At 51.6% G+C, this 13,605-nt stretch overlaps 1 protein-coding gene across 1 annotated transcript; it reads right to left on the minus strand.

Annotated features, from left to right (window-relative positions):
• Positions 1–5,197: 5,197 nt before the first annotated feature.
• On the minus strand, positions 5,198–12,845 carry Lag3 (lymphocyte activating 3). Its single transcript, XM_021224701.2, has 8 exons — positions 12,499–12,845; positions 12,127–12,274; positions 11,497–11,789; positions 10,660–10,923; positions 9,986–10,258; positions 6,085–6,321; positions 5,686–5,816; positions 5,198–5,427 (listed from the first exon to the last, which is right to left on the minus strand). Exons 1-8 carry the CDS (start codon positions 12,554–12,556, stop codon positions 5,263–5,265), a joined length of 1,569 nt encoding a protein of 522 aa, XP_021080360.1. The 5' UTR covers positions 12,557–12,845; the 3' UTR covers positions 5,198–5,262.
• Between the last annotated feature and the right edge of the window lie 760 nt (positions 12,846–13,605).

Genomic DNA, 13,605 nt, shown 5'->3' on the forward strand with positions numbered 1-13,605 from the left:
TCAATTAAAAAATAGAAGCCGGATGTGGTGGTCACATCTCTAATCCCGGTCCTCGGGAGGTTTGGGCTAGAGAAATAGGAGCTGTAGGCCACCCTGTGCTACATAGTTAGACGCTGCCTCAAAATGAAGACGGCTGAGGACAGCTCCGTGGAAGAGCAATTCCCCGGCCTGTGTGAGGCCCGGGGTCCTGAGTCCCACAGAGGTGAGATTGTAGAAAGGCCTTCCGCATGGTTTTCTGTTTGTTTTTATTTTTGCTTTACTGAGATACTCTCACTAAGAAGCTTTGCCCGGCCAGGGAGTAGAGCTTCTCCTGCTCTGTCTCTGCCTCTGAGTCAGAGGACAAGGCATGAGCCACCAGGGTCAGCTTACAGCCCTCACGTTACAAAGGAAACTGAAGTCGGGCTGTCTGGGGCTTTCCATGAAGGTAAGCTTGGAGCCCGGTTTCCTCCGATTCCTAGTTCTTGGTTGGAGCTACTTTTGCTGCTATACTTCCTGGTTAGAAGAGGGGGAGGTAACCAAAGGGAGAGAATGGGAGATGGAAGCAGAGCCTCCCCCCCCCCTGCATTATGAGAGGCTGCCAACAGAGCACCAGACACCAGTATGTGGGAGCTGAGGCCCAGGGAAGTGGGGCACCAGGTGCAGCCCTGTGGTGACCTCGTTACAGGAACCATCTGCTTAGCACAGACACTATTTTAAGGTAACTGGGGAGTGGGCATGAGTGGGTAGCTGGGCGGGGTTACAAGGATTTTCCTTGGAAGTTGTATCTAGGAGGATCAATTCCACCTCCATCCCAGTCACATTTTCCTGAGCCCCATGGCCACCTTCTGTGACTCCCAAGGGCTCCTCCAGCCATGAGAAGATAGGAGTAGCCTATCCCAGGGCTCGGTCGAGGCTCAGCCAGCTGACACCTGTGACCCTTTGGAGAAACTGTCAGCCACAAAGTGGAGTTGATAGAACCCACCCCACCCCAACCTCATTCCCTTTAAAGAAACGACTCCCATCTTAGGGTGGGGCTCAGAAGGGTTAGGGCCCTTTGTTGTTTTCTTTGCAGAAGGGTAAAATCGGGGACTCAAATTTGTACCCCAACACCTTGGCTTGATTGGGGATGTAGTGCAGAAAGCTCTGTTAGGCTTTGACCCATGAAGCCCAGCAAACAAGTTCAGAGGTGGGAGGGGCGGTGGCCAACGGTCTGAATGTCCCAGGCAGCCTCCTGATTGCCGGGCGTGGCCTTCATCTCCAGCACATCGGGATAGCTGACAATGGAGGAGACTGCCAGGTCCAGGAGAAGCCAGGGATGGAGGATAACCAGATGCCCACTCTTCTCCTGGGCTGTCTGTCATTCAAGCACCGCTACCTCGTGACAGCCAGGCTATAAGTGGCCCCAGCAATCCCACCTCCCTTGTTCATACCCTTATCTTACCCCTTCCTACACCATCACAAGTGGCCTGTGTGGTCTACAGACGAGGACAGAGGTGACGTCCTATCACAGATCAGGCGATGGGGTGGATTACTTTTGTCTTATCCATCCTGCCAGTCACAGGGGTTAGCCTTTTAGGAGGCAGATCCCTCAGCCCAAGCCAAGCGTGCCCTTGACCACAGTTTTGGCCACGCCTTAGAGCAGCCACATGACAGACCCTGTACCAGAACCATTTGGTTAGCCTGACTTCTGGCCATGTGAGGATTACTAAGTTTGGGGGTGATTTTTAAATTGCAGCACTAGAAAGCTATAATACACACACTTTGTTTCTGAGATGATCCCCACCTGACCCCCTAAGTCTCCCTGGACAAACTGTCTCATCAAATCCCTTCCCCTCCAGGCTCCCAGCCCAGAGCACGGGCTTATAGATAAACTGGTAGGTTCCACCTCTAATCCCACAAAAACAAACAATCACTTAGGGATACCTAACAAATTAACCCAGCTCCCAGAGACCTTAAGAGAACACAGAAAGGAGTAGAAGCTACCCTGCTGGCTAGAGGGCGGGGCTTTGTGTGGGGGGTGAGAGTAGGAACATCACCCCTAAGAAAGGCCCCACAGCACAGCACATTATACCCAAGTCCCCCGCTCCTCTCCCTCTGTCCTTTCCTCTTTCTTCTGTGAGACACAGGTGTCCCTCCACGCTGTCTCTCTCCCCTTCATGAAAGAGCACGGGGAAGTCCCTGCATGAGCCCCAGTGAACCTATGACAACTCGTCTCATAAACCCAAAGGGCATAGGTTATTATCTAGTACAAAGCAAAAAATGCCACCCACAGAACTTTCCAGGAAACCCCTGCCCTGTGAAAACATGGTGGCGTCCACTGAGGCCATGGAAAGAAGGTCTGAGGCAGGGCTGCTAGGAAGCCGCCTCAGCAGCTGTCTCTAGGCCTCAGTCAGTGTCCTTTAAGTCTGGGTAGGACCTGAGACCTCACGCTGTGAAGACTATGGCAGCCTGGTGGGCATTTGCCTCAGGTAACTTTATCTGTCAGGCACTTTAACTCTAGGCCGGAGAGCAAATTATTGAACACAAGGGTGAGGGAGCCTGCAGGAGACTCATGGTGGCACACATATTCCTGTGACAAACACCCTATCAGGTGTCTGCACAAACAGGTTAGAGGTCTCTGTCTCTGTGGACGCACAGAGACATGGAGACAGAGAATGAAAAGTAACACTATTACTTCTGTGTTGAGCCATAGGCAAGGGGGAGCCCCTGATGCCTGAATAATGAGCCATTTGAGTTCCGAGGCTCAGGATCGTGGTGGGAACTCTTGCGTTACGACAGGTGGAAACTCAGTGGCACAGAGAGGCAGAATGAGGACAGGCACACTCTAAAGTGAAGTCCTAAAGGGTCTTCGTAAGTCTCCTAACGTCTACTTTCTCTAATAATTTAACTTCGTTGTATGTGCATCGGTGTGAAGGTATCAGATCCCTGAAACTAGAGCTACAGTCCGTTATGAGCCACCATGTGGTTGCTGGGAATTGAACCTGGGACCTCTGGAAGAGCAACCAGTGCTCTTAAACTCTGAGCCATCTCTCTAGCCCTGTCTCCTAACTTTTATATGGGTGTTGGGGATCTGAACTTAGGTCCTCATGCTTGCCATGCATTTACTGAACCATCTCTTCAGCCCCTATTGCTGTCTTATTTATTTGTTTGTTTTAGTACTGTTATTATTATTATGTGCAATTGCATGGTGTGTATACGGAGTGGGTACCACACCACGCACATATAGTTCAGAGGACAACTCTGTGGAATTGGTTGTTTTTTTCTTCCATCTTTACAAGGGTTCCAGGCATTGGTGAATCAGGTCACCAACCTTGTATGGCATTCTCCTTTATCCTCTGACCCATCTCACTTGGCCTATTAATTAAAATAATTGTTTCTTTGTGTATTTTTTGAGACAGGGTCTCTTTGTGTAACCCTGGCTGTCCTGGAACTCACTCTGTAGATAGGGCTAGCCTCAAACTCACAGAAATCTCCCTACCTCTACCTCCCAAGTGTTGAGATTAAAGGCATGCCCCCACCATGTCCAGGATCCTATTAATTAATTAATTACTTTTTTTGAGACAGGGTTTCTCTGTGTAGGCCTGCCTGTCCTGTAACTCTGTAGACCAGGCTGCCCTTAACCTCTGCCTCCTAAGGGCTGGGATTAAAAGTGTGCCACCTGTCACGTCGCAAGAGTTCCAACCATGATCCTGAGCCTCAGAACCTCGGATTGCCTTAAATGGCTCATTATTCAGGCATCAGGGGCTCTCCCCTTGCCTATGGCTAACACAGAAGTAATAGTGTTACTTTTCATTCTCTGTCTCCATGTCTCTGGGCCTTATGCATCCACAGAGACAGAGACCTCCAACCTCTTGCTTGTGCACAGATACCTGATAGGGTGTTTGTCACAGGAATATGTGTGCCACCACCAGACTGTGCACAGACACCTGATAGGGTGTTTGTCACAGGAATATGTGTGCCACCACCAGCTTCCCTCACTCTTCCGTTCGATTAGTTTGCTTTTATTTTGCTGTCTATTATTTTTGAGTCAGGGTCTGATGTTTCCTAGGCTGACCTCGAACTTACTAGGTAGCTGACTTTTTCGCATGCTGGAATTGCAGGCAGTCACCTCCATATCTGTTTTGTTAAAGATGGAGTCTCACTATGTTACCCATGTTCGTCCAACAGTCCGGGTCCCAAGGGGATCCTCCTGCCTCAGTCCCCCATTAGCTGAGACTTCAGATGCATGCTTCTGTACCCCGCCACTGTCCCGCTTAATAGGCTAAAAAACAAAAAGCGTTCACAGAGATTTGCAACAGCCTCACCAACAGTAATAGAACGAGAATCCAGGGCGTATGACTTCCACAGCGGCAGCAATACCCAGCTGTCTCGCAGGTTGTTTCTCTCCCTGCCTGTGGCCTTTGTTTACTGTCCTCCCCTTTGTTGTACTTGGATTAGAACCTTGCCAGGACCAGGGCTGCATTCCCTGAAGCATGTGTTATTTAGTTCCTCTTCTGCAGGATGCGTAAGACATGTGGCAGATGCCGGGGGCACACTCAGTGCCGCACACCCAGAGCGAACATCATAAACTAAGCACCTGCACGCCTGCTCCATCTTACCTACCGCAGTGTGTTAGGTGTCAGGCCTGCGGCAGTTGGTCCGGTGACCTCCTCTGGGGTGTGACCAGTAGTGACCACCAGGTGGCAGTGTGTTGTCATGCCTGGGACCAGAAAAGTCACCCAGGGATGGCAAGCATGGGGGATGGGGCAGAGGTAGCAACGTCAGCTGGTTACCCAGAAAGATTAGGAGGCCCCCATCTCCTGGAGGACTTCACATGGCCGGCTCATGTGTGTGAGCGCGCGTGCGGACATTGGTCTGCCTGCCTGCCTGTCTGTCTGTGTTTCCCTTCACAGTTCTTAAATGCAGCTGAGCTTGGTGCGGGCCAAAGGGACAAGAACATAAAGGAGACCAGGACAGCCAGCAAAATGTGGGTAGAACATGGGCACCGGGTTGCAGAGCTAAGAAGTGAGGGATCTCCGGAGCTTTAGTGGGGAATAAAGGATTACTCGGGAGAAAGGGAGAAACACAGAAAGAAACAAAGAGGCAAGCAACAGAAAAGGGAATGAGGAGAAAAATTGGCTGGAGAAAGTAGGTTGGGAGGCTGGAGTGGGAGAAGGGAGCCCCCAGTGGCGGGGAGAGACAGGAACCGTCCCTGGATAAGAAAGAGTCGCACTCCAGCTTGCTGCTGACGGGGAGTTTATTCCGCTTGAAGCTGCTGAGCTCTGCTGGCTGCCTCGCTCTGGGTCAGAGCTGCCTGAACTCTGGCTCCAGCTGTGACTCGGGCTCCTGTTCCGGCTCCAGCTCGGGCTCCATCTCTATCTCCAGTTCTTGCTCCAGCTCCTCTGTCTTACTGGGAGCAGGAGGTGGGTGAATCCTATTCTCCAAGGCGGAAAACCTTCTCCACCGCCACTGTGGAGAAAGATGGAGAGAATGGAGGAGGAAGGGATAGCACGAACCCTGAGTCCTGCTGCTTTCTTTCCAGCCTCCCCATCTGGCCCAGGGCCTTCTTTCAGCCTCTTTAAACTCCCCAGCTACAAGGCATTCCCACTCCAAAGGCTCTGGGAGTATATTCAGAATTCACTATGGCTATCTTCATCGAGGAAGGGGGGGGTCCCACACAGCAAGCACTCTGAGGTTTGACGAGAGGGAGCTCTGTCCCTGGCTCACCTGTCTTCTCCATAGGTGAAATCCAAAGACCCCAGTCACCAAAAGGAACAGTGAGAAGATGCCAATGACGAGAAGGAGAAAGAGATGGCCTCCTTTAAGGTCACCTGAGATTCTCCTTGCACTCCGGGCACCTATGAAGAAAGCATGGGATTAGACCTAGGGTCAGGGATGAAAAGGACACTCAGATACACCCTCCTCCTTTACAGATACAATGAGGTCAGAGAGTTTAAGGGACTTGTCCAGGATCCTTCTGCTAATGAATGACAGAAGTAGGTCAGGCCTAGAGAGCTTGAAGTCAGGTCCCTGACTGGGAAGGAGAAGAGGTAGGGGGAGAGGGCTTGGAAGACAACCAAGGTGACAGCTTTGGAGTTGGGGCCATGGCATCTTAGAGCCTCAGACCTGGGCCAGACTCGGCGATGTTCACTGCTACTCCAAGAAGCTTCTGCCCCTGGTACAGCTGGCATTGCCAAGGCTCAGAAAGGAGCCTGGCCTCCTGCATCTCCAACCCGGGTCCTGGAGAACTCCTGGACGGATTGTTCAGGGGGAGCCACACAAATCTTTCTTGTCCAGATGCTGGGGTTACATCACACATCAGCTTCCCGGGGGAGCCAGGTAAACCCAAGGATTGATGAGTCACTGAAAAATTAGAGGGAAGAGCTCCCATGGGGGTCTTGACCCCTTGAATGTTATCAAAGTTGCAATGCCATATCTCTGTCACTTTATTCTCATTGGGGATCTGACTTACAGCACAAGTCATGAATACATTTATCTTTGGTTTTGTTGTGTGCTTTTGAGACAGGGTCTCATGTAGCTCAAGCTGGCCTTGAACTTACTATGTAGCCAAAGATAACCTTGAACTCCTGATCTTCCTGCCTCCATCCCGTAAGTACTGGGATCACAGGGGTGTCCCACCTGACCATAGGAGTCTTAAAACAATGCTATAGTTTGATTGTTTTCCCTGCTCAAAATGTTCCCAACCCTTCAAGACACCATAAAACTCCAACTGGTACTGAAGACCGCATGGAAACTGTTATTCATGCCGGGGATGTACCTCGGTTGGCAGGATGCTGCCCTAGAATGTATGAGTCCCTAGGTCCAGTCCCCAGCACCACATAAGCTGGGTGTAGATACAAGAAAATCAGAGGTTAAAGATCCACTACACATTGAATTCAACGTCGTCAGCCTGAGCTACATGAGACCTTGTTTTTAAAAGAAAATAAGGCTGGAGAGATGAGTCAGTGATTAGGAGTACTTGCTGTTCTTCCAGAAGACCTATGTTTGATTCCCAACACCCACTTGGTAGCTCACAATCTTGTCTGCAATTCCAGATCTAGAAGACTGATGCCCTCTTCTGTTTCTGTGGGCACTAGCCACAGATGTACAAGCCTGAAAAATACCCATTCACATATAATAAAACACCTTTTTTGTTTGTTCTGTTTTTTGAGACATGATTCTCTATATAACAACCCTGGTCTCAAACTCACAGAGATCCAACTGTCTCTGCCTCCTGAGTGCTAGGATTAAAGGCTTGCACAACCACTACCCACCCCCCACCTCCGCCTTTTTGTTTTGTTTTGTTCTTATTGTTTGAGCCAGGTTTTATCTGTATAGCCCAAGATGTCTTAGAACTTGCTCTGTTCTATAAACCAAGCTGGTCTCAAACTCAAAGATCTGCCTGCCTCTGCCTCCCGAGTGCTGGGATTAAAGGCGTGTGCCACCACCACCCAGCTTTATAAAACACACTTTCAAATGGGAAGAGATGGTCCAGAGTTTACTAAGTCGTCAGGGTTTACTCTTCTTCCAGAGGACCCATGTTCAGTTCCCAGCACTCACACCCGGCAGCTCACAATCATCTGTAACGCTAGCGCCCGGGGATCCAACGCTTCCTTCTCATCCTTGGACAGCCCATCCATGTGCACACACTCTCACAGGAACACATACACACAAGCTTATTCTCTTCTAAAATGCTCAGACTCGCAGTGACCCGTCAGGCGAGCCAGCACCACAATGGCCTCGGTCACTTTGCTCGAGCCTGTGCCCCCTGCTGTGTGGTGCCTGAGTGAGCTTCCCGGCCTGAATGTTTACAGAACAAGTAACCGGCTGATTGATCTGCAAACAGAGCATGCTCGAAGTTGACTAGAAATGGGGTGGTAGTAGACAGACGGTAAAGGCCTTGACCTTGGTGACGCAGGCACCCAACTTGAAACCCTGAGTTGAGCATTTCCGGGCGGTGTGACCTTGAAACCACTCCTCTGTGAAGCAGGAGTGACAGTGTCTCGCCCACTGAGTAGCTGAACACAGCTGATCTTTTAGAAGACACTGGGGGGCTGGTGATAGTTTATCTTAGATGGTAGAGTTAGCTGGCAGCATGAAGGCCCGGGGTTCAATTCCCAGCACCTCGTAAATTGGGTGTGGTGCTGTCTGTCTGTAATCCTAGCACTTGGGAGGTGGTTGCAGAAGAATTAGAAACTTGAGACCACCCATCACTATGTAGTGAGTTTTAGGCCAACCTGGGATACATCAGACTGTGTGGAAAGAAAAGAAGGAAGTGAGGAAGGAGGAGGAGGGGGACATTGGAGGCCAGGCATGGCGGGTCACACTGTAATCCCAGCACTTGGAGGTAGAGGCAGAAAGATCACTGGTTCAGGAGTTCAAGGTCAACCTCAGAGTCTCAGATATTTAGCCAGTAAGACTCTGGCCATTAACATTGGTCAGGAGAAAGGGTGGGCTTTGGGAACTGACTGGATGTGGCAAAGAAGGGTTAGGGATGCATGGAATTCCAATGGATTTACTAATAGGCTGAGTCAGCAAAAAGCCTGAAGTGAAAAGATGGGGTTCCCAGTGAAGCTGAGGGGTAGAGTTACAGAAAAAGTGTGTAGGATTCAGGACTAACATCCTAGAGATATGGTGCTTGTTAGTTCGTTTACTTAGTCAAGTAATCAACATTCGTTTATTTGTTTTGAGACAGGATCTCAAGTAGCCCAGGATGGTCTGGAACTCACTATGAACTTGAATTCCTGGTCCTCCTGCAAAGTGCTGGGATTACCGCACTGTCCCACCATGCCTGGCTCCCGTGACCATCACTAAGCACCTCTTGTGTGGTTAATGGCCACCAGTGAATACTGCAGACACAGCTAATTATCATGGCTGACAGTTACCAATCAATGAACACATACTTTCTGATTATTTTTCGCCTGTTTTTGTTTATTGTCTTGGAAAACCCTTACAAATATTTACTGACAAGGGACTGGTTTATTAACTCCCTCCAAATCCAGGTCAACTCCCACACCGTTAACCAAGCCCCAGATCAAGCAAACAAGGATCTGAGGCTGGGTGCTGCTTCCTCTGAACCATTTGAATGTTTATCATCTGTTTCTAACTTCTCAGACCTCCCGCCAATTCAGGGTAGGGGAGTCCCTCAGAGAAGAAGCGGGATTTTTATTTTGTGACTCAAGGGGAGATTTTCAGTTTCAGTTTTGTTTTTTGTTTTGTTTTATCATTGGGGTGAAGAAAAAAACAACCTGTAAATCAGGCATGGTGGTGCATGCCTTTAATCCCAGCACTCCCGAGGCAGAAGTTGGATCTCCAAGTTTGAGGCCAGCAGAGTGAGTTCCAGGATGGCCAGGGCTACACAGAGAAACCCTGACTCGAAAAGGAAAAACAAAGCCGGGCGTTGGTGGCGCATGCCTTTAATCCCAGCACTCGGGAGACAGAGGCAGGCGGGTCTCTGTGAGTTCGAGGCCAGCCTGGTCTACAGAGTGAGTTCCAGGACAGCCTCCAAAGCCACAGAGAAACCCTGTCGCGAAAAACCAAAAAAAAAAAAAAAAGAAAAGGAAAAACAAAAAGCAACAACCAGCCCATGATTTGACAGGCACTGTAGTACTTGCCTGTAATCCCAGCATTTGGGAAGTGGAAGAAGAATCAGGAAATGAATACTATCCTAAGATACAGCAGCCTGGACCACATGAGAAAGGCACTTGCCATGCAAACCCGGAATCCCAAGTTCAATCCCTATCATTCAAAGAAAGATGGGCGGAAAGAACTAACTCCAAAGTTGTCCTGTGACCTCCACGTGTGCTGAGAAACATGTACCCATCATATGCACTCTCTCTCTCTCTCTCTCTCTCTCTCTCTCTCTCTCTCTCTCTCTCTCTCTCTCTCTCTCTCTCTCGTAAAAAGAAAAGAAGCTACAGCTTGAGTCGATTGACCTAGCATCATGGAATACACATGCACAGTCTCTGACCAAGCAACATTGCCGCCCTGTCTCTGTCCCCTGAAGGAGACGCTATTCCTTTCCCACCTGTGATGACTGCCAGCGTGACGGTGGCACTGAGCTGCTGCCCCTGCAGATGGGTGCTACAGATGTAGGTCCCAGCCTGCGCCAGACTCACGGCCTCAAGTTGAAGGTTGAAACTGCCATTCTTTCCAGTCACCTGGCGCTCGGGGCCTCCCCCAGGAGAAGTCCACTTGGCAATGAGGGAAGAGGCTCCCACACCAGGGGACAAGTGACAAGGCAGCTCCACCCTAGAGCCTGCGGCAGCATACACTGTCAGAGGAGCGAGGGGCTCTAGACCTAGAGGGAAAGGGAAAGGCCAAGATCAGTGCCCCGGGATGGGTATGCAGCGCGGCAGAGGGCAGGAACATTGAGGAAGGACGGAAGGCAGAGCGTGAAGGAGGTACTCTGGCTATAACACACAGAGAAACAGAATAAAGCAGACAGCCCTGGAAAGCTGGGAAACCCGTGCTGTGCGGAGCCAGCAGGAGACCAAAGGCTATCAGAAGGGTGGACCGCTAGTGGACAAACTACACTTGAGAGACGGGAGCTAAAGGACTCCCGCAGAGGAAAGGCAGTCGACACCCCAATCTGAAGTGACCCCGAAACCGAGAACCTGCTTGGGGGGGTGCATGAGTCAGGCGAGGTGGGGGGGCAGGAAGGAGTTGTGGTCAAGAGTAAAGACAGCTTGCGAGAGTTACCCAGAACCTTGAGGTTGTATGTAATGGAGACGTTGAAGCCATCTCTGTAGGTGAGGACACAGCCCCAGGTCCCGGAGTCCAGGGGACTGACTTGGGGGAGAAAGAGGAAACTTTCAGCTAAGTGATGACGGGAGGACTTCTGGACAGGAACTCGGCTCTGGCCCTGGAACCAGTGCGCAGAGACTGGGCGGTCAGGACGACTGAAGGAGCAGTTCAGAATGACCCAATCAGATGGCCTGAGGGGTCCTGAGGGACTGGCCGTTACTGTGAGAAAGTAAAAAAAGACCCATCAGTCGACTAGATGGAAAGGCTTCTGTCAACGCAGCCAGCCAAACCAAGCTGAAAAGTCATGGAAACAGGGACGTTACGTTCGGATTCTCCGTACCGCCTCCCATTCCAACTCAGTACATGATGCTGCTTAACGCGGGTCTCCAGGAGACCTGGGACTCCTGCCTCCTGCCTCCTGCCTCCACTTTACTTGGTCTGTTTTTGGGGGGAGACCTTGCCTGAGGATGAACTACGGATGTCATAAATGAATCATTCTAGACCCTCCAAGTAAAGGTCCCCTCCCACCTCTCCAACAGGGAGGCTGTAGGTGGGGGTAAGGGAGCTGGGGTGTGTGATACAATTTCTCCGTAGCCCCCCTTACCCCCGCCTAGAGGCAGGCATTTCGGGGGACACTTTCCACCCTGCCATTAAGCGGTCATCCCTTCTTGAACACTTCTGGAGGCCCACAGGCGGGGTCTAAGGCACCACCCCTTACCACAGCTCTTCCTGCCTCGGGGCGACAAGGACTTGCTTCCCAGCCCCTCTCTCCCTTTGTCCCGCCCCACCTACTCGAGGCCTGGCCGATGCGCAGGCGGAGATGGCAGGAGAGGGTGAGGTCCGGGAAGCGCACCACGGCGTGGTACTCGCCAGCGTCGGCGCGCAGGGCTGGACGCAGCCACAGCGAGAAGTCCCCGCGCCGGAGGCCGCGCTCCTCCAGCTGCACGCGGGGATGCAGGGGCAGCCTCCCGCTGCGCAGGCCTCCTGGAGCCACGCTCAGCACGGTGTAACGATGGGGGGCCGGCCTCCCAGGCGAGGGCATCCCCTTGAGATGGTCAAGGGCAGAGGTGGGAGCGGGTTGGCCACTGGTCGGGGGCGGGAAGAATAGGACTGAGAAATTCCGGGGCAATTTGAAAAAGCCATAAAGAAGATGCACTCCAAACACTCTAAGGATAAGACAACCCGCCTATGAGAGCGCTCGACCATTAGCTGCCCCCCCACGCCCCCAACCACCCCTGTCCCCACTTCCAGCTGCTACTGCAGAGGTGGTGGACTATGGATCTCAGATTGCAGAGAAGTCGCAGGAAGGCTGGGCGAAGAAGCTGAGCTTCAGGCTTCAGAGGACTAGACTGGCTTGGATGCGGTTTTATCAGAATGCCATTAAAACTGAATTGGGAGGTTGCCCAACTTTGGGGTGCATACCCATCTGGTTGATGCTGCCAAGTGACCCCTCCTCTTCGCAGAAGGTTGGGATTCAGGTGGGGGAGCTGGGGGTTGCAAGGAAGATGGACAGGAGCTCCCTCCTGGGCCCACACCACAGAGTCCTCCTTCCCAGGCTCTGAAGCCACGACTAATGGAGCAAAAGAGAGGTCAAGGGCTATGAGCCAAAGATCTGAGAATAGAGAAAGGCTTGGCGTTCCCAAGAGAGAAACATCATTCCTCCTAGTCGAGGGGAGACTGAGTCAGCTTTGGGACCCAAAGGACTGACTTTTAAAAAGGCATTAGAAGCCCACCACAGAGCTAGAGGCAGGCTATGGAGGTCCCTGCTGGCTTCTCCCGAACTCCCCATCTTACCTGGATCTTCCCACAGCAGTCTCAGAAGCAACAGGCCTAGGAGCAGAGCCTCCCTCATCTCCTCTAAGGCCTGGGCCTCCCCAGCCCTCCAAGGGAGGTCAGAAAGAGGTCCTGGAAGAAAAAAAAGCCTTCTACAAGGAGGGAGGAGAGGCAGAGAAAGAACACAGGGTAAGGACCACCAGGAAGGTCTGGAGAGAGAGCAGGAGGACCAATGAGACAAAGAAAGCAGGCTGGATGGGGTGGCCCGGAGACACACTCCTGGGACCCGGCAGGGCCGGGCAGAGAGCAGCGTGGAGGCAAGGCCACTGAGGGAGCTAGGATGCTGCTCTGCGGCCCTGGCTCCCTCCTCCTTTCCTCCCACCTTCCCCACTTCCCTCTCCACTGCCCGCCCCCCAGCCCAGGGCTCTGGGTTTCGATTCGCAGTGGAAAGTGTGAGGGGGCCGATTCCCAGCAGTGCCCTCTGTCTCTGTTGTGGCGCTCCCCTTGTTTACTTCCTCCGACGCGGGTCTCCCCACCGCCCCCTCTTCACCTCTTCCCCCTCAGTCTCTCTGCTAAGCATGTCTGCCTAGAGTGACAGCTGTTATCTCTAAGCTGCCTATGTCCCCACAGTCACACTTCCTTCTTGGCAGGATCTTTCCCATTAACTTCCCAGAACTGTCCCTGTAGGCTGCCTGCCTATTCAGCATCTCCTGGACACATACATAGGAAGTGTCAGCATACCACAAGTTAGCAGGTCTGAAGAAGGGCTTGGTGGCAGAGTCTAGTGGCTACATGATGTCAATCTTCACTCTGTGCTACTTTTAGTATGATACATTTTCCATAAAGCAACTTGTGAAAATACAGACAAGGAAACAGGCCCACAGGCACTAAACAACTTGCCAAGGTCAGGAGGCATGAGGGCATACCCTAGTCCTAACCCTATTTGCATTATGGAGTGGCCTTTCATCTTCCATGAAGAGGATGACGATGGGATAATTGTTTTAAAGATCTATTTCTGCTTATGTCTGTGTACATGAACACTGCCTGTGTATGAATGCCCAGAGGCCTGAAGAGGGCGTCACATTCCTTGGAGCCAGTTACAGGTGGCTTGAGAGTTGCCCAATCTGG

Source organism: Mesocricetus auratus, unplaced genomic scaffold (genome assembly GCF_017639785.1).
Source record: "Mesocricetus auratus isolate SY011 unplaced genomic scaffold, BCM_Maur_2.0 Super-Scaffold_100676, whole genome shotgun sequence".
In the NCBI taxonomy this organism is placed as follows: domain Eukaryota; kingdom Metazoa; phylum Chordata; class Mammalia; order Rodentia; family Cricetidae; genus Mesocricetus; species Mesocricetus auratus.

Bases quoted from the DNA above. Each gene is read 5' to 3' on its own strand.
- Lag3 (XM_021224701.2), bottom strand. From the start codon at position 12,556: ATGAGGGAGGCTCTGCTCCTAGGCCTGTTGCTTCTGAGACTGCTGTGG. The intron at 11,790-12,126 runs GTATGCACCCCA...GCCCCCGACCAG, and splicing joins TGGCAGCATCAACCAGATGG to TGGCCAACCCGCTCCCACCT. The intron at 5,817-6,084 runs GTCTGAGGCTCT...CTTTCTTCATAG, and splicing joins CATCGCCGAGTCTGGCCCAG to GTGCCCGGAGTGCAAGGAGA.